The sequence below is a fragment of the Episyrphus balteatus genome, chromosome 3, assembly GCF_945859705.1.
Source record: "Episyrphus balteatus chromosome 3, idEpiBalt1.1, whole genome shotgun sequence".
Classification (NCBI taxonomy): domain Eukaryota; kingdom Metazoa; phylum Arthropoda; class Insecta; order Diptera; family Syrphidae; genus Episyrphus; species Episyrphus balteatus.
Window position 1 is genome coordinate 35,096,764 of NC_079136.1, and position 21,590 is coordinate 35,118,353.

Genomic DNA, 21,590 nt, shown 5'->3' on the forward strand with positions numbered 1-21,590 from the left:
GAGGTTTCCTATTTTGAAGCAACATAAATCAAAGTTGTTCATCTTTGAGGCAAAAACTTTTCAAACTCAATTAATTTTTCCCTCAGTGTAGGCCTAGTTCCTTAATGGATCGCTTGTATAACATATCGTGCCACAATATTTATTTTTTATTTATATAATTATTTTTTTTCCTGTTCATTAAACATGAAACAAGTTCATAAGTACACTAGGGTGTATACGTACTTTTTTGTTTGTTTTGAAAATGTGTCGTATACAATACATTCTTCGACTTTTTCTTGTAACGAACTAATGTATTAATTAATCTCTATTTAATTTATTATTTTATTATTTTTATGTGTTCAAAGAGTCGAAACCAAACAAAATCTACCCTATCCAATATGACGTTGAAAGTGAAAATAATTTTACTAATTAACACTTAATGGCCATCGTCTTAATGCTATAAATCCATTATCATCCAGACAGGAGACTTCTTATAATGACGATGAAATCAAAGTCACTTCAACAATATATATCAGATTATCCTTTTAGTTTTCTTTGAGATAGTTTGCTGTCGAGATCCTGTTGAGATATAATGGTAACAAAGTTTCACATTGACAAGTCGATTAGCTGGTGGGTAATAACACCACCAAAACGAAAGCATGCCGAAACTTCTAGATTTAGCAAAGATTTTCGTGATTTCATCGAACATACATCGTTGCCATGTTATTCGAAAATGGTTGATCCTTCTTATGGATTTTTAGAAAAGTATTTGAATTAAAGTTTATTTGTTGTTATTTTTAATTATTATGTTTCTTTTTGTGTGAAAGAGTTATCTGGTTTGGTGTTCATGTCCTGGCAATATTCTTATTAATTGTGTTCCTCTCTGATGCATGGACAGAATTTGTTTCGCAATATTTTGCAACAACTCTCTATGATCCATTGTATCCAATTGAAAAAGTACCATTTCCAGCAGTTTCAATTTGTTCAAACAATAGGATATCCCGACAAGCCGCCGAAAATTATGCAATTGAATTGTAAGTCATAATAATTTATATTGTAAATCATCTTCAAAGATGTCTTCATAGAAGTCAAATTGATCCTGATAGAAGAAACAAAACATATTTTATGGAACACATTGCATTTTTGGGTTTACTTTATAACAAAGATTTTACAATGACAGAGTTGCCAGATGTCTATGAGTTCCAACAGTTTCTGGATATATACGATACTGGAGATGATGAAAAGTATTTCAACACTTTGAAAAAGATTGCAAGAGTAAGATTTATGTTTAAATTTTCTGTGTCTATGTATTAATCAAAAACAATTATTATTTATAAATAACGTTTGATGAAGACATTTGATTTGAAAGAAGATTTATTCCCAGAATATTGATTTTTGCAAATCCTTTGCTATTATCTATTTTCTTCATCAAAACCAATCTCAAGCTCATACACAAACAATATACCACACATTAAATAAACATAAATCAAAATAAACGACAAAACATATTATTATTATTATCGTATAGCTCACACCTCCTTGCGGAGAACTCCTGATCAAATGCTTTCTTGGGGGTAAAGCTGTGAAATGTTTCTCTAATCGTACATTCCAAACAACTCTTACTAGCTATGGATATTGTTGTACCTTCAATTATAACGACATGTAAGATAAGAAAATAATATTGTCTTCTCTGTTTCCAATATGTTTCAAGTGAAATTAATTTAATGTCTTTGTATAGATATCACACCCGTAAGCAAAAACATCGTTTCTCACATGCTGAATTGGGTCTGACTGTTGTTCTTAATACTAGCTCCAAGGACATGCATTATCCTTTGCTACGATTCGATGGGACATTGGTAGGTTTTGGTGTTTTGTGAAACACCTATATATAGCACGTATTTTAATGTATTTTATTTAAATAAATTATCTACTCAGGTTATAGTTCATTCGGCTCATAAATATCCGGATATTTCTTCAGGTGGTTCTTCAGAGAATTTCATCACAAATGGAAAAGATAACTTCCTGGCAATTACACCTTATGTCGTTGACAGTGTTGAAGCTGTTAGGCAGTTTAATCCAAAGACCGTAAGTTTTGATATTTTTGTACAGGGTGATTTGGATAAGATGCGACAAATTTATAAAGCGTGTTGTTGGGTAATGGAAAATTGTTTATTTTTTTTAGGAACAAAATAAACTTAAGGTACGTATACGAACGTACATAAATACTCCGAAAAGAGAAAAAGTTGTTTTTTTTTTTTAAGCAGATCTAAAGGTTTTTATTACAAAATATGTGCATTGAAATTAAAAAAAAAACAATACTTTTTGAACAGTTTTTAACAGTACTTGCCCCAGAACCGTTTTCTTGATTTTTGACTGACTCTTCTACGCTTTTTTTTATATTTTCTGAACCCATGTGTGAATATCCTTAAAATTTTGTTTTTATGTGTGGATTAATATATTTTTCAAGGCGTGCGTCATACAAATTTTTTTTTGGAAAATGTTTGATAATTTTTACTAAAACAAATTTATCTTTGAAAAAAAAAAAAACGTCTCCAACAATATAAAAGAAATCAAAAGTTTTTTATCATACAATAAATCAGTTGGCATGCTGCAATTGGAGGTTAAAACAATTTAAAATAAGGTGTTTTCGTAGTTTTAAAAATAACTCTTTAATTTTTAAAATTTAAGTTAATCTAATGAATATTTACATAAAAGCGTAAACCCCCAAAGCATAACAGCAAGTTCGCGCGATTTCTATTGTTAAGATAAATTTTCAGAAAAAAAAAAACATAAAAATCGTTTATTGATATTTAAAAAAATATCAATGCAAAATAACTGCATTATGTCTGTGGTAATAAGTTAAAATATTTTAAGTAAATTTTTGAATTTTTTCAGTATGAGCAAAACCATTTTTTCATATTTTTTTAAATTCGTAAGCAAGCATTAAAAAAATTGTAAAACCTTTATTCAAAATTTAAATTTTTTGGGATTTTCAGTAAAAATATTTTCAGTCTTGTATAAGTATAACCGCATTGCATTCTTTTAATTCTTAATACCTCCTAATAAAAATGAGATATTTAAGTACCTACACCATTTTTTGGTTATAATAAGTCTTCGATTGTCATATTTTCAAGACCTTTTTTAAAAAATTAGTACTGTGGAAAGTGCATAATTTCAATTTTTTATTCTTCAAAAATGTCTCTAAATTTGCTTTATTATGAACAAGCAATTGGACATAAACTCATCTTAAAATGACTCTTCAAAGATTTTAAATTGAGAAATAGGTTGCATTTTTCAGTATTCTGGAGAAGAAGGCAAATGAAACATTAACTAGATCATGAAAGATGTTTTCCAATAAAAAATTACAACATTATTTTAATTGTTTTAACTCAACTATACGTTCTTAAATCTTTTTAGGGCATCTTTTTCTAACTACCCTGTATAAAATGGTATTACCTATACATACCTGTATACTTCTTTTTACAAAAAAAATTATATTTGATTTGCTTACAGAGAAATTGCTATTTCCATGATGAAAGTCCGGACGGCTATTTATTGGGACGCCTTCAATATAGCTTTAATAATTGTGTTACTCGGTGTCGTATACAAAGCATCCTTGTACTATGCAACTGTCTGCCATTCAGTATGCCCTCGGGGCTAACACCAAATGGAACAAGAACTGTATACTGTACCCTAAGACATCTTGACTGCTTGCGGAGATATAGCTGTAAGTATATGAATGTTTAAGGTAAATGTTATTAATGAATGATTTTTTTTTAATTTCCGGACGGTAATAATGATGCGCCAGTATGGTGTATAGATTTTTAGATACGGGATTGGTGGAAAATCGATTTTGTCACCAGAACAGGATTTCCATGATCCTAGCTAATTTTCATCTATATCTTCTTTGATAGATGAAATATTTTTACTTGCGATTCCAGGTGTTGTAGGGCAAATTTTGTCATAGAAATACAAAATATTTGAGGAATTGAATCAAATACGATGAGACAGAAAATGTTATAAAAGTGGGTGTGTTAATTCACTTTGTCTGTATCTCAACCTACTACAATCTAGGACTTCAATCTCGATACTCGAAAGGTTATTAATAAGTATTCGAAAGGAGCTTATTCAATTCTACTACGCATCTCTTTTTATTTGTTTTTTTTTTTTTTTTTACAAGGGATCCTTAGATTTTTAGTAAAAAATTGTTTACTTTTGTTAGAATTGAAAAATGCAATTCATTTATGATTAAATTTCTCATAGTTTCTATTTTAAAATTTTGCTCACAGTTAAATGGAAAAGTATCCTTACACATAAAATCTTCATTCCTGGGCTGGAACGAGAAGCTGAAGATGCACTGTATTGTCCCCATTGCTTGCCGTCTTGTGATGACATCCAATATTCAGGTGCCTTAAGTATTGAACCAATAGATTTTTCAGCACATCCTGACTTGGGGTAAGATTTTCTTTTTTTTTATTTACATTTTCTCACAAACTATTTTGTACCTTTTCTTATCAACAAAGAAAAGGACATCCTTAAAATATAAGGATTTCAATCTTATATTATCTCCCTTTTTCTCTTTCCATTCTATAGGTCACAAGATGAAAATGATATCACTGTGTTAAGGGTGTACTTTGCTGAACAATATATTAAATTCTACCGAAAGATTGTAACGAATTCATGGTTCGAGGCATTTAGTAAGTACTTAAAATATAAGTGGAAAGAATAATTAATAAGGATTTTGTATGATAATGAAGGTGTAAAATTTTTTTCTTATACACACAGGTACTATTGGGAATTATTGCGGCATTATCATTGGATTTTCTTTGATTATCTTTTGTGAGGTGGTTTATTTTATAGGACAACAAATAATGTTGGTAATGAGACGTGGATTACGGAAGGAGCGAAGGAATTTAATAATTTACCCATAATTTATTCCTTAAATGTAATCAATTGTGTATTTTGTAATGTAAAAATTAAATAAAAAGTTAATAAAACATTTATAGTTCACTTCACTTGTATGCATTTAGATTATTTTCTTTATATTTATGATTAAAGGTGAGTGTTGAAAATGTTTGATATCAATATTTAGTCAGAAAATAAATTTTATTTAGGTATTATTTTTGCAATTCAACATAACAGATCACTATGGCGTATGCGCAACTTTTTTTTTAAATAAAAACCTTAACATTTAAATCATACGATTTGCCTTTTTGGATAATTTTCTAAACAAAGTTTTGCATATCATCGGCACCCGAAGTTTGTTACTCGATTTTACCAAATTTTACAGGAGAGCAAAAACAAACTTTTTATTTTTTTGAAGTTTTAACTAGAATAATTTTAACTATGTATATGAAAATGAATGAATCATTTTACTTGATTTTAAAATTTTTTTAAAAAAAGGTGCTAACCATTTTGATTTTTTTTAAGATTTTGTCTTTATGCAAAAAGAAAATGTGGCGTACCTTTTTCAAACCGTTTCAAAAAGTCTTTTTTTCTTTTTTTAACTAAGCTTATAAGTATCCGGCCTGACGGATAGAAATAAATTTAAAGAAAAATTGAATCAAATTAAACAAATTGTTTTGGTCCTTTGAAGACAGCTATAAATCAATAACTTTAAAAATATGAAAAATATTGGTCATCGTTAACGGCTTTGAGCATTTTGATTTAAAATTAAATTTCAAAATGGTAATGATTATAATTCCGGTTTAAGAAAAATTAAGGAAAAAATACTATTTTTATTCTTTCTATCAGGCTGTTCACTTTTATTTACTGAATACGATAAATCCATTTCTAATGGTGATTTTCACATCGTTATCAACAAAAACTCTTATTTCTTGTTTAACAAACATAGCTTTTACTCCAATTATTAACTAGAAATCTTCTTAACTCATTAATATTTTAGTATCTTTTTCATTATCACCAGGGGCGTAGCTATCGCTGTATCAGCTGTATCCATGTAACAAGGCCCCCGAAGTATAGGGGCCCCCAAAGATACAGAGCACAAGCGCGTGCAAAAACATTAACTTATTATTAACTATAAACTTAAAATACTTTATTATTAAAATTGTTATGATAAATATTTTTTGTACACGCGTCGATGTTTCTTCGCGTCGATTTTTTTTTGTCCTCCTACAACTTCAACATGTAATCACTTTTTTCAATTCGAAGACACGCAAATCAGGACAAAAGTTCATTTCTCTGTCTATATAAGGAACTAAAGTTGAAAAAAAAATATTATCAGGATAAGGGTGGTGGGAAAATTTGGGATAAATGTTATATGAAAGGGAAAAAATAAATTGCCAAAAAAAAAATTGGGGGCTAATAAAATCTAAAACTTTAACCTTTTTTTTATAAAAATGGTTTGATTTTAACAAAATGTGGCTAAAAATTACTTAATGTTTTTTACCTATTTCAAATGTTGTTTAATCAATATATTATTTTTTTGATTTTTGAAATGCCATGCAGAAAAATTAGGTACACTTTTAAAATTGAAAAAAAAAAAAAATAACAAAAATACGATTTTTAAGATCGATTTTTCTATAAATGACAGTAATATTGGCGAGAACAATTTTTCCACAGAAACCGAATTATACTTTTCTAACGGCTTTTGACATTCTGAATTTGAATCTAGCACTAGAATGCCTCTAACGTGCCAAGTTTTTCAGATATCAAATTTTCCAACCACTGCACAGTGTGTCGTCCCCTTATGATAAATCACTTTTTTTTTTGTTAAAAATTAATATTTTTGCTATTAAAATATAATTTAGAAGTGTCAACTCATATGAAAACATATTAATCTTACAAAATAATCCAGGTTATGTATTCAAAATAAGCTCCGAAACATGAGTACCTCGGAAATCGAAAATATTTTGAGGAATTTATGGGAATCTTTGAGAGTATATATTTCACGTTTGGTAATTGTTTGAAAAATTTTGTTAATGTTATTTTGTTTATTTGAGTGTTGTTGTAAAACGTATCATAAAAAAAAAATTAAATTTATAAAATTATATATGAGTTATTAAAATTTCTTTGATAAATGGCCAAAAAAAAAAAATTTAATTTTTAAACTTAATTTAAAAAAATACTTATTAAATCATATCGATAATTTTTTTATATTATTTTGCCATAGGCCTATACTTAATATTGGCAAAGTTTGGTCTGCTTCTGTTTGCGATTACCAGAGACATTCACATTTATGTGCTACGAGTCAAGTACTCAAAATAATTTATTTTTTGAGAAACATCTTCAAGGGGATCACAAAAATGAAAAAATCGATGTTTTTAATAATTTTTAGCCATACACAAGTAACAAAAAGCTGTTTATGTAATTAAAAATATTTTAAATATTGTTTTCAACAAGAAAAAAATTATATTTTTCTGCATACTAGATTTTTAATATAATTACTTGACCTGGCCACGCTCTACTGTGTATTATAGCGTATTTACCAACCTCGCCGATATAAGAATTTACGAAAATGCAAATAAAACGTTATTTCAAAATTTGAAAGCGATTGACAAAAAACAATTCGAGATTTGCTATGAAACGCAAATAAACATACGATTTTTTTGTATAGAGAAGATAAACAAAATAAGTTGACTTCAACTTAAGATTTCTCAAGGTAGAAAAAAGATATTGAAAAGATTTAAACGGGCTTTAAAAGAAAACATTTAGTTCTTTTAGAAACTGTCACAAATTTATTTAAAATAAATCAACACGTTCAAGAACATAACCTCAAAAACTGTTAAAAAACGACATTTCAGATTTTCTAACGGGAATATTTCAAAAACGTGATATGATAGAATTTTTCTGAGTTCGGATTCGAGTTCAGCACACCAAAAACCTTACGAAAGGTATATTTTTGTTTATATATAAAAAAAAAATTAATTTTGCTCACAAGTGGCTTCTTCAATAAATGTTAATTTCATAAATTATACTAAAAAAAAAAGTAATAGGTTGTTTAATTTGTTAATTTGTATTTTTTTTTTCTATTCCTGCCATAAAAACACAAAAAAAGATATTAAAACTCCAAAAACTTAGCTGCAAGTATTTATGATAAACTTTTGTATGGGCTCGACACACTGTGCACTGCTGCGAATAATTTTTTGTTTTTTCAAAATTTATTTTCACTGATCTACAAGCCACTAATTCAATTTCAATGAAGTTTTTATTACAAAAGCATTTACTATATAGTTTTAATATAAAAAACAATTTTTTGACTATAAATTTTTTGAAAATGGTATATTTGCTAAAAAAATTTCCAGCTTTTAACTTTTTGTTTCCAAAAAATTATATAAAGATGGGAGGGGCCCCCAAAATAATTTGGATACAGGCCCCCACAGGGGTAGCTTCGCCACTGATTATCACTGTATTTGATATTTATCTAGTACAACTCGTTCTCAATTTTATTAAGTAACAAAACACCAACCTGCAGACTCCAATGCAAAAACATTCCAATACACTCTCCTGTTTCCAAAAACATAAATCTTAAACATAGTAAATTAAAATTTTGAGTTCCAAATTAGAAAGCCAAAATATCTTAATTTCAATGTTTCATTGTAAATATTACCCAAGTTTGGCAAATTCCTAGCTGAATTCGTTTTTATAACCACAAAACCTTAAATTACTATTCAAACTATTTTACTCTTTTTGAAAGAACTTTCAACTTTATGGAAAGTATTATGCACTTTTGTGCGCACAAAATACTCCCAAATGACCAATAAAAAATAAAAACCCATAATCTTACTTTACAACTATGCACTGCATAGTGCACACAATGAAGCCAAAAATTTTCTACATAATTTCCATATCCTGTCTATGTCTAGCTCTCTGTTACTGAAATCTCTGCAGAATCATCAATTTGCTAAAATAAAAACAAAAAATGCAATGCACTCTTCTTTTGAGTCGATACCTACATTGTTGCAAATAATAACGAACCATTCCATTGGTATAAAAGTACATAACAGTAATGTTCAATGAACCACAAAAAGGATCACATACAAAAATCCAGTTTAAATCCCTGCGAATTGATATAACAATTGTTCGCAGAGAGAGAGGACATAAAATGTTGTCCCTTTTTAATCTAGCCAAATGGTGACACACTTCTTTCAAAATTTCACAAAATCTACGTATATCTTGTAGAGAAAGGACCAGGATAGAAAAGGACGAGGACAACGATGACAATGCATAAGCTTTTCTATTGTGTTTCTCTATTCGCAAAACAAAGCCAAAAATCTAAGCACCTCTATATCCCCTTGCCAAATCAAAGTGGACTCTCTCTCCATTGAATATTCCATTTCCTTTAAAATTAAAAAAAAAAAAGAAAAAAGAAAATACAACAAGGAACATGCAATTGTGTGGCTCAAAGGGATTTCGCTCAAAGGGAAACATCTTTGTGTGTTGTCCTGCGAGTCCATCTCCCTGTTATAGGGTTCGTCTCCTATTTGCTTATTCAAAAAATTTGTTCTTTTACCGCTCCAAAACTTACCCTCCCCTCTTTCCATTCTCAAAAAAACCAACCCATCTCCTTAAAAACTGGCGATGAACATCATGAATGACCCACATATTGAGCGGACTCTCCTCCGCTCCACTCCGCTCCGGAGGGAATAGGTGGTAAGGCAAAAAAGGAATACAACCCCAAATAATGATAGAAAAATATTATGCTTGGAACATTTTCCAATTGGAAGCCATGAATACCAGATTACGACGTATGAATAGATTGTACAGTGTGTTCATAACAAATTGTCCGGATGACGATAGACATCTTCTTGGCAAATACCATTTCGCATCTGAATGAATCAAAAGGATATTTTCCAGATGGAAATTTCCGATAAGTTTCAAACTCAGGCTATGTCATGTCGGTCGGTCGGACTGTGGGCTGGCATATGGTTAGCCGGCGGCAGCCAGCGCAGCGGTAGAGACGACGACGGACGACGGGTCCTGTCCCGCGTGTACAAAAATATGAGATGAGTTTTTCATATAATTTTTTTTTTGTCAGCCAGCTTTTTCAGTGTTTTTCAAAAATTCTCCTTTCGGTGTTTTTTTTTTTGCTGATGATGGTTTGCTATATGGAGAACTCTGGGAGAACAAACGTATCTAGATTGACCCAGTTCAGGTATATTTTTGTGTTCAATCTGTGTGCTCTCGCTCGCATAGGATTTGTTTGCCGACGACGAGGACGACTAGCGACGACAACGCGAGGACATCCGAAGTTATCTTTTTGACAGAATCTGTGTTTGTGCGAGGACGAGATGCGAAGCGATTCTACGAGATATAAACTTGATGCTGCTCCAAGCAGAACATCAGTCCCAGGTCCAGGCCAATTGTTTCTCTTACCCAAATGAAATGTGAAATCGAGTCGAGAGGATAGGAAGTGTGTAGATATACATTTATAAATTTTTTTTTGTCAATGGGTTATATTTCGCAGGAAGTGAAAATACAAAAAGACAAAAAAAAAAAAAAAATAACACAGAAAAACAGGGAATTGGGTCTATTTGCTAGAAATCACCAAGCTCCCATCAATGGATACACTCTGTCGCCTGTGGAGATTTAGGAGTTTCCTTGTTCAGATTTGCATTTCGTTTGCGTTCGCAAAAGACCATTTTGCTCCTCATTTCACTTTTTTTTCTTTTTTTGGTCTGTATTCGTCTCTGCGAAGAGAGTATAATGTATTTCATTTAGATTGCGGCAGTTGTGATATTTTTTTTATATTTTTTATTCGTAGATATGCTTTTGTTTGATATTCGTTTAAGGTCATTTGAAGAACTTATGAAATTTACAAAATATGCAAATGAAGAGCCTCGAGTTTGTTTTTGTTATATACGAGTATCTACTCTTTTGGTTATATTTTGAAATGTATAACCTAGTTTCTTTAGTGTTTTTTTTTTTTTTATCCATTTCGAACTCGCATGATATCAAAAATCTGAAGGACGTTTATGTGATTTTGTATGTTTAAGTTGATAGTATTTGGCTGGCGAGATATCTATGTTGTTTTTTTTTTCAGTAAAATTGTTTCATTTGAAAAGAATCAGGCTATTTATAAATAGATTTCCTAGACTATTAAATAAACAAAATAAAAGTTATATTTCCTTGTATTAACTAAACGTATGCCCTTTAGTTAAACTTTATTTAGAGCCGTTTGCTGAATCGAAACTTAAGCATTTATGATTAACATATGTATATCCTTATGTGACAGTTTACGCAGGGGAAAAAGTAGAAAATAAGAGTTTATGTTAAACATAAATTGTTTAAGTTTCGATTAATCTCATAAACGCATATAATGTTGTTGTAATTTTATCGAGAGTATGTTTAAAAATTAATAAAATCCAATTAGGTTGCAGCAAAATACTGTATTTAGGTATTCATTTATTATTTTTTTTTAATAATTTCTATTTTTTATTTTTCTATTTCCAATTTTGACGTGTCCCGGAAATGTCCTGGACGTGTTTCTGACATGTCCCGGACATGTCCCGGATAGAGATGAGCAAAACAGTTCAAAATCCGGAACGAACATTGAAGTTGAAACGTCTTTGTTTTAAAGATGAACTACTTTGATTTATGTGACTTTTAGATACGAAACCATGAAAAATTAACCTTTTTTCCACGTTGATTTTAAAATGCTTTTACGTTGTTTTATGGTGGCTTTTCCCTCAGTGTTTGAAGATTTAAATCATTATTTTTTTAAGTAGTATTAGTCCATGTAAAAAAAAAATTTAAATTTGGGGTAGGGTAACTTCGGGCATTATGGCGCACCAGGCATTATGGCGCACCTCTCAACTACCATACTTCCAATACTCGCATTTAAATAAAACCAATGCACAAACTTTGGCCTTCGTCGAACACTAGCCTTGTGACGATCGCAGGTCAGTGCTATTATTTTTGTGCCAAACAAAAAAGAAAACAAAAAAAATATACCAGTTCTGGGTTCCAATATAATATCGCTTTGTTTTTGTTTGTGTGTATCTCGGTAAGTATACAGTGCACGTGTTTGTTGTAAAGAGTGAAACGCAGAGTACAGTTTTGGTTTGGTTATATCACTTGTTATATTTTAACTGAAGTAAGAATTGTGTTTAGTTTTTGGAGTTTTGTGAATATGTGTATATTTTGCAATATGGCGCAGATGTAATAAGGGCATTATGGCGCTATATTATACCCGACTGCGCCATAATGCCCTTATGTAAAACTAATTTCAAAAGTAACTCTGCATTTTTTTAAATTTGAAAATAACCTCAATTAAACGTTAATTTTATGAAACCTATTTACAATTATATTTCAGAAATGCTGAATATACGGAAAAAAAGTAAAGGGTTCTGAAGTAAATGGGGTTCGCCATATTGCCCGTACATAGGGCAATATGGTTTTTTTTGGACTATTTTTAATTTAATTTATTTTTTGTTAAAAAGCTTGAATTTTTATTCTTAAATAATTTTTTTATGTTACGTTTTTATGAAATTTAATTAAAAAAAATGATTGAAGTAAAAATTGTAGTCCGTAGTAAAGTTATTTGAGTTTGTGCTTAGGTATGCCATAATGCCCTAATTTACTTCATGACAACAAAAAATAAAAATCAAAATTAAAACTAAATCTTATATGTAGCCCGTTTATAAGTCCGATTTAAAGATCGAATTGAATCTGAATCGAAATTTCAATCTAGTTCTATGATTATACCAGATCGAGGAATCTATATACAATAAGTTTGGAAATAGGTATATATACATGTTTTCGATTTGATTCAGCTCCCCGATTCGGATCTGAGAGTGTAACTCGGACCCGGGACACGTCCGGGACATGTCCGGGACAAGTCCGGGACATGTCCGGGACATGTCCGGGACACGTCCGGGACATGTCTGGGACACGTCCGGGATATGTCCGGGACATGTCTGGGACATGTCCCGGACGTGTAAAAAAAAAACAATAACAACAAAAGACATTTAACTACATTAAGGGACAGAAACATGTTCGCTTTCACTTTGTTTCTCGTTCCTCTTGTTTTGTGTCTGTGGCTACATAGTCGGGTCACGTCCCGGACATGTCCGGGACACGTCCGGGTCACGTCCGGGACACGTCCGGGACATGTCCGGGACATGTCTGGGACACGTCCGGGACATGTCCGGGACACGTCCGGGACATGTCCGGGTCACGTCCAGGACACGTCCGGGAGATGTCCGGGACACGTCCGGGACACGTCTGGGACACGTCCGGGACATGTTCGGGACACGTCCGGGACATGTTCGGGACACGTCCGGGACATGTCTGGGACACGTCCGGGACATGTCCGGGTCACGTCCAGGACACGTCTGGGAGATGTCCGGGACACGTCCGGGACACGTCTGGGACATGTCCGGGACATGTCCGGGACACGTCCGGGACACGTCCGGGACATGTCCGGGACACGTCCGGGACATGTCCGGGACATGTCCGGGACACGTCCGGGACATGTCCGGGACACGTCCGGGACATGTCCGGGACACGTCCGGGACATGTCCGGGACACGTCCGGGACATGTCCGGGACACGTCCGGGACATGTCCGAGACATGTCCGGGACACGTCCGGGACATGTCCGAGACATGTCCGGGACACGTCCGGGACATGTCCGGGACACGTCCGGGACATGTCCGGGACATGTCCGGGACACGTCCGGGACATGTCTGGGACACGTCCGGGACATGTCCGAGACATGTCCGGGACACGTCCGGGACATGTCCGAGACATGTCCGGGACACGTCCGGGACATGTCCGAGACATGTCCGGGACATGTCCGAGACATGTCCGGGACACGTCCGGGACATGTCCGGGACATGTCTGGGACACGTCCGGGACATGTCCGAGACATGTCCGGGACACGTCCGGGACATGTCCGAGACATGTCCGGGACACGTCCGAGACACGTCCGGGACATGTCCGGGACATGTCTGGGACACGTCCGGGACATGTCCGGGACATGTCTGGGACACGTCCGGGACATGTCCGGGACATGTCTGGGACACGTCCGGGACATGTCTGGGACATGTCCGGGACATGTCTGGGACACGTCCGGGACACTTCCGGGACATGTCTGGGACACGTCCGGATAATGTCTGGGACACGTCCGGGACATGTCCGGGACACGTCCGGGACATGTCCAGGGCACGTCCGGGACACGTCCGGGACATGTCTGGGACATATCTGGGACACGTTCGGGACACGTCCGGGACACGTCAGTGACACGTCCGGGACATGTCCGCGACACGTTTGGCACATGTCTGGGACACGTCCGCGACACGTCTGGCACATGTCTGGGACACGTCCGGATAATGTCGGGGACACGTCCGGGTCATGTCCAGGACATGTCCGGGACACGTCCGGGTCACGTCCGGGACACGTCCGGGACACGTCCGGGACATGTCCGGGACATGTCTGGGACACGTCCGGGACATGTCCGGGACACGTCCGGGACATGTCTGGGACACGTCCGGGACATGTCCGGGTCACGTCCAGGACACGTCCGGGAGATGTCCGGGACACGTCCGGGACACGTCTGGGACACGTCCGGGACATGTTCGGGACACGTCCGGGACATGTCTGGGACACGTCCGGGACATGTCCGGGTCACGTCCGGGACACGTCTGGGAGATGTCCGGGACACGTCCGGGACACGTCTGGGACATGTCTGGGACATGTCCGGGACATGTCCGGGACATGTCCGGGACACGTCCGGGACATGTTCGGGACATGTCCGGGACACGTCCGGGACATGTCCGGGACACGTCCGGGACATGTCCGGGACACGTCCGGGACATGTCCGGGACACGTCCGGGACATGTCCGGGACACGTCCGGGACATGTCCGGGACACGTCCGGGACATGTCCGGGACATGTCCGGGACATGTCCTGGACATGTCCGGAACACGTCCGGGACATGTCCGGGACATGTCCGGGACACGTCCGGGACATGTCCGGGACACGTCCGGGACATGTCCGGGACACGTCCGGGACATGTCCGGGACACGTCCGGGACATGTCCGGGACACGTCCGGGACATGTCCGGGACACGTCCGGGACATGTCCGGGACATGTCCGGGACACGTCCGGGACATGTCCGGGACATGTCCGGGACACGTCCGGGACATGTCCGGGACACGTCCGGGACATGTCCGGGACACGTCCGGGACATGTCCGGGACACGTCCGGGACATGTCCGGGACATGTCCGGGACACGTCCGGGACATGTCCGGGACACGTCCGGGACACGTCCGGGCCATGTCCGGGACATGTCCGGGACACGGCCGGGACATGTCCGGGACATGTCCGGGACACGACCGGGACTTGTCCGGGACATGCCTGGGACATGTCCGGAACATGTCCGGGACACGTAAGGGAAATGTCCGGGACATGTCCGGCACATGCCCGGGACATGTCCGGGACACGTCCGGGACATGTTCGGGACATGTCCGGGACACGTCCGGGACATGTCCGGGACACGTCCGGGACACGTCCGGGACATGTCCGGACATGTCCGGTACACGTCCGGCACATGTCCGGTACACATCCGGGACATGTCCGGGAAACGTCCGGGACATGTCGGGGACACGACCGGGACATGTCCGGGACACGTCCGGGACATGCCTGGGACATGTCCGGAACATGTCCGGAACATGTCCGGGACACGTAAGGGAAATGTCCGGGACATGTCCGGCACATGCCCGGGACATGTCCGGGACACGTACGGGACATGTTCGGGACATGTCCGGGACACGTCCGGATAATGTCTGGGACACGTCCGGGACATGTCCGGGACACGTCCGGGACATGTCCAGGGCACGTCCGGGACACGTCCGGGACATGTCTGGGACATATCTGGGACACGTTCGGGACACGTCCGGGACACGTCAGTGACACGTCCGGGACATGTCCGCGACACGTTTGCCACATGTCTGGGACACGTCCGCGACACGTCCGGCACATGTCTGCTACACGTCCGGATAATGTCGGGGACACGTCCGGGTCATGTCCAGGACATGTCCGGGACACGTCCGGGTCACGTCCGGGACACGTACGGGACACGTCCGGGACATGTCCGGGACATGTCTATGTCACGTCCGGGACACGTCCGGGACACGTCCGGGACATGTCCGGGACATGTCTGGGACACGTCCGGGACATGTCCGGGACACGTCCAGGACATGTCCGGGACATGTCCGGGACACGGCCGGGACATGTCCGGGACATGTCCGGGACACGGCCGGGACATGTCCGGGACATGTCCGGGACACGACCGGGACTTGTCCGGGACATGTCCGGGACACGTCCGGGACATGCCTGGGACATGTCCGGAACATGTCCGGGACACGTAAGGGAAATGTCCAGGACATGTCCGGCACATGCCCGGGACATGTCCGGGACACGTCCGGGACATGTTCGGGACATGTCCGGGACACGTTCGGGACATGTCCGGGACACGTCCGGGTCATGTCCGGGACACGTCCGGGACACGTCCGGGACATGTCCGGGATATGTCTGGGTCACGTCCGGGACACGTCCGGGACACGTCCGGCACATGTCCGGGACATGTCTGGGACACGTCCGGGACATGTCCGGGACACGTCCGGGACATGTCCGGGACACGGCCGGGACATGTCCGGGACACGTCCGGGACACGTCCGGGACATGTCCGGACATGTCCGGTACACGTCCGGGACATGTCCGGGACACGTCCGGGACATGTCCGGGACATGTCCGGGACACGTCCGGGACATGTCCGGGGCATGTCCGGGACACGTCCGGGACATGACCGGGACACGTTCGGGAAATGTCCGGGACACGTCCAGGACATGTCCGGGACACGTCCAGGACATGTCCGGGACACGTCCAGGACATGTCTGGGACACGTCCGGGACATGTGAGTTAAAATAAAATATATTTTTCGAAAGGTTTTTGATGTGTTGAGTTCAAATTCAAGAAAAACATTCATTTTTAAAAAATTTCTACATAATTTTTTAGTCAATTTTTCATAAAGAGTTGAAGTTTTTCAAGGATTTGAACAGCATCATTTTGATTGAATATAAAGCAGATTTAATAATTTTAACAAAAAGGTTAAGAAAAATGTTTTGCATGTATATACACATGTTATTGTATATATATTTACAGGGTGTCCCAAAAGTAATAGATCAAACGAAGTATGCTGAAAGGCCAACTATAGGTCTCTCAGAATTTGGTAACTTGTTCATCCCAAATCTTTACGGTTTTCGATTTAATGCAGTTTTTGTAAAATTTCGATAAATCCCGACTTTGCAACAGTATTTTGCTTCCTCCGCTCATAATTGATTTTTGTTTTTTACAATTCTTTCACTAAAACATTGCCTAATAATAAGAAATAATTAATTAATCAAAATATTGTTTATTTCATTCGCCATTTTGCTGCAAATAAATTAACAATTCCATGTTTTATAAAAACTCAATTTCTTACTTTTATTTCAGAGCAACACCCTGAAAAAATTTGTATTATGTGACCCTGGTTTATTATTTTGAAAACTTGCAGTGTTATTGCAGTTTTCAAAAATGTATAAAAGTTTAGTTCTAACTTCAACTTTGGAAACTTTTATACATTTTTGAAAACTGCAATAACACGGCAAGTTTTCAAAATAATAAACCAGGGTCACATAATACAAATTTTTTTCAGGGTGTTGCTCTGAAATAAAAGTAAGAAATTGAGTTTTTATAAAACATGGAATTGTTAATTTATTTGCAGCAAAATGGCGAATGAAATAAACAATATTTTGATTAATTAATTATATCTTATTATTAGGCAATGTTTAAGTGAAAGAATTGTAAAAAACAAAAATTAAATTATGAGCGGAGGAAGCAAAATACTGTTGCAAAGTCGGGATTTATCGAAATTTTACAAAAACTGCATTAAATCTAAAACCGTAAAGATTTGGGATGAACAAGTTACCAAATTCTGAGAGACCTATAGTTGGCCTTTCAGCATACTTCGTTTGATCCATTACTTTTGGGACACCCTGTATATATATATACAATAACATATGTATATACATGCAAAACATTTTTCTTAACCTTTTTGTTAAAATTATTAAATCTGCTGCTTTACATGTCCCGGACATGTCCGGGACACGACAAAGGGACATGTCCGGGTCACGTCCGGGACATGGCCGGGACACGTCCGGGACATGTCCGGGACATGTACGGGACATGTCCGGGACACGTCCGGGACATGTCCGGGACATGTCCGGGACACGTCCGGGACATGTCCGGGTCACGTCAGGGACATGTCCGGGACATGTCCGGGACAAGTCCGGGACAAGTCCGGGACACGTCCGGGACATGTCCGGGACATGTCCGGGTCACGTCAGGGACATGTCCGGGACACGTCCGGGACATGTCCGGGTCACGTCCGGGACAAGTCCGGAACAAGTCAGGGACATGTGCGGGACAAGTCCGGGACAAGTCTGGGACATGTCCGGGTCACGTCCGGGACATGTCCGGGACACGTCCGGACATGTCCGGGACACGTCCGGGACATGTCCGGAACACGTCCTAGTTCCTGGAACTAGTTCCTCCTGGAACTAGTTCCTCACTCGGACACAGTTTCACTAGTTCCACAAAATGAATTTAAACCTGTCCATCGTTCCGACTATGTAGCCACAGACACAAAACAAGAGGAACGAGAAACAAAGCGAACATGTCCCTTAATGTAGTTGAATAGCAATCGATTTTTCAAAATATTTCTATTAAAAATGTCTCAACATCTTCCAAATTTTTGTCAATACTTTTAAATTTTCTATTGAAAACGATTTCGCAGAGTTCCTACCTTTTGCAGGAGAAAAATTCCATGTTGAGACGTTAAATACGATGAAACTAAATAAATCGAACCATACTAAGGAACACGAACTTTAATTTCATGTGGATAAAATTTATTATTCAAAAGCAATCCATCCACTATTGCTTCATATATAGAAGCCCCAATTTAGATTGTAATTCAACCTACAGTGAGTTAGATGGACTTTCAGACTCCATATTAAGAATAGTTTCCCAAAACCCTCACACTGAGATCGCAATTGCGGGCGATTTCAATATCCACAATTCGGGTTGGCTTCGACATTCTGGCCAGACAACACCCGAAGGAGGGTATGTAGAAATCTTCGCTGAGTTAAATCTTTTAACTCAGCTTGTTGACGAGCCGACTCGGGTTCCAGATATTTCTGGTCATGCCGCTAACACTCTTGATCTGTTTCTTTCTTCTCATCCCGATAAATACAGGGTTAAAGTATCTTCTCCTCTAGGCTCATCGGACCATTGTGTCATATCGGTAGATTTTGCGTATTCCGCCGTTATAACAAAAGTAAAAATCCCTAAGCGAACTGTTTGGCAATATGAGAGAGCCAATTGGGATGGCCTGAACAATTTCTTTCGAAATTTTAATTGGTCATTGTGCTTTCTCGACGGTAACGTAGACGCATCAGCTGATATGATATCTAACGTTATTCTTAACGGCATGAAAAATTATATTCCTCACAGAATTAAAAGTATCACCCCCAAAGAAAATTCGTGGTTCGATTCGAGCTGTAAAGAGGTGATAAGGATGAGAGAAGAATGTTTTCGGAAATATAAAAATGACCCTACAATAGAAAAACAATTAAAGTTCAAACAGGCCAGAAATATCTGTAACGCCCACATTCGGAAGACTAAATTTTTACATGACAGGCAAATTCGACAAAAAATAATGTCATGTCCAAAAGGTAGCAAAAATTTTTGGTCTTTTGTCAAAAACATCAAGAACTCAACTACATCTTCGATCCCAACGCTTGTCTTCAACGATATTCCAACTGTCAGTTCTCTCGACAAAGCCAACTTGCTGGCAGCACAATTTGCTGCGAATTCTACGCTTCCAAATAGCAACCTGGCTCCTCCCGAGCTCGAGAGTGTAAACTTCACCATGAAGCACATATTTTTTCGCACTCGCTCGGTAGCGAGAGTCTTAAAAGATCTCAACATACACAAATCCGCTGGTCCAGATGGTATCCCCGCCATTATTCTGAAGAGGTGTTCTTCAACTTTGGCAAAGCCACTTCGCAAAATTTTCCATCTGTCACATTCAACTGGACTTTTTCCGAGCAGTTGGAAAACTGCTTATGTCCAACCTGTTCCCAAAAAAGGCGAATCATCCTCCCCATCCAATTACCGTCCAATTGCACTAACTTCAATTCTTTCCAAGGTCATGGAAACATTGATTAATCGTCAACTTATGAAATATCTTGAAGAACGAAAGCTTCTTAATGACCGGCAATACGGCTTTCGCAGCAAAAGATCCACTGGCGATTTGATGGCATATCTTACCGAAAAGTGGAACCAATCTTTACACTTCTTTGGAGAAAGTAAGATTATTGCGCTAGATATTTCCAAGGCATTCGATAGAGTTTGGCATCAAGCTCTTATATCAAAAATGCGTGCTTTTGGTATCGATGATTGCCTTCTCCGTTGGATTAGTAACTTTCTTTCTAATCGTTCAATACAAGTTGTGTTGGATGGTTTTAAATCTGACACTCACTACATAAATGCTGGTGTGCCCCAGGGTTCCGTTTTGTCTCCGACTCTATTTCTTATATTCATAAATGATCTCTTATCAAAAACTACTAATCCAGTAAATTGTTTCGCCGACGACTCAACCCTAAGCTTCTCATATTCATTTCCTACTTCACGTCCCTGCTCCTCGGATATAGAGCGTGAACGGTTGCGTATGATTAGTTCATTGAATTCTGATCTCGACAGCATTGTAAAATGGGGATACGAAAACCGAGTAGAATTCAATGCTTCGAAAACCCAATGCTGTCTTTTGTCGTTGAAATTCAATGTACCGCCTTTGCCACTATCCATGAGTGGTACCTGCATCAATGAAACCGAAAAGCTGTCAGTACTAGGTATGTGTGTTAATGATGACCTACGCTGGAACGACCATATATTTCAAGTTGCCAAAAATGGTGCTAAATGCTTAGGTTTTCTTAAAAGGTGCAGGAAATTCTTCACCCCTTCAGACTTGGCATCAATTTATAAAGCCTACGTCCGTCCTAAACTAGAATATAATTCACACATTTGGTCAGGTGCTTCCCAAACATCTTTGCGCCTACTAGATAGGGTACAGCATAGAGCATTAAAACTGATTGGTGATGGAGCAATTACTGAATCAATAGATTCTCTTGAACATCGTCGTAATGTCACCTGCCTTTCACTCTTTTACCGCTTTTTTTATAATCAGTGCTCTAGTGAAGTTGCTAGTTGCATTCCTCCCCTAAAAAATTTCAACCGCAATACCCGGCTTGCTAGGAATGCCCATAAATTCTACCTGGAACCCAACTTCGGCCGTACAGTTAAGTATAGAGACTCATTTTTTAGCCGTTCAACTCGTATGTGGAATGCTTTACCTGGCTCTGTCTTTCCTCCGCATTACAATCTACAAAGGTTTAAAGTCAATGTACATCGGTGTCTCCTACTTAATCCTCTCCTCTTTTCCTAAAAGCTCGCACTGTGATTTTATAACATTTAAAGAGTATTCATAACCCCTTGATGTGCGCGTTAATTATTAAAAAAAAAAAAAAAAAAAAAAAAAAAATAAAACTGA

General features: G+C 38.3%; 1 protein-coding gene across 1 annotated transcript; it reads left to right on the top strand.

The window, feature by feature from the left end:
* The first annotated feature begins 571 nt into the window (after positions 1-571).
* Positions 572-4,910, top strand: LOC129914926 (sodium channel protein Nach-like). Its single transcript, XM_055994378.1, has 10 exons — positions 572-744; positions 807-1,013; positions 1,065-1,254; positions 1,508-1,641; positions 1,718-1,835; positions 1,915-2,064; positions 3,493-3,706; positions 4,269-4,411; positions 4,535-4,676; positions 4,765-4,910. Exons 1-10 carry the CDS (start codon positions 572-574, stop codon positions 4,908-4,910), a joined length of 1,617 nt encoding a protein of 538 aa, XP_055850353.1.
* The last annotated feature ends 16,680 nt before the right edge of the window (positions 4,911-21,590 follow it).

Bases quoted from the DNA above. Each gene is read 5' to 3' on its own strand.
- LOC129914926 (XM_055994378.1), top strand. From the start codon at position 572: ATGGTAACAAAGTTTCACATTGACAAGTCGATTAGCTGGTGGGTAATA. The intron at 1,255-1,507 runs GTAAGATTTATG...ATTATCGTATAG, and splicing joins CTTTGAAAAAGATTGCAAGA to CTCACACCTCCTTGCGGAGA. The intron at 2,065-3,492 runs GTAAGTTTTGAT...ATTTGCTTACAG, and splicing joins GGCAGTTTAATCCAAAGACC to AGAAATTGCTATTTCCATGA.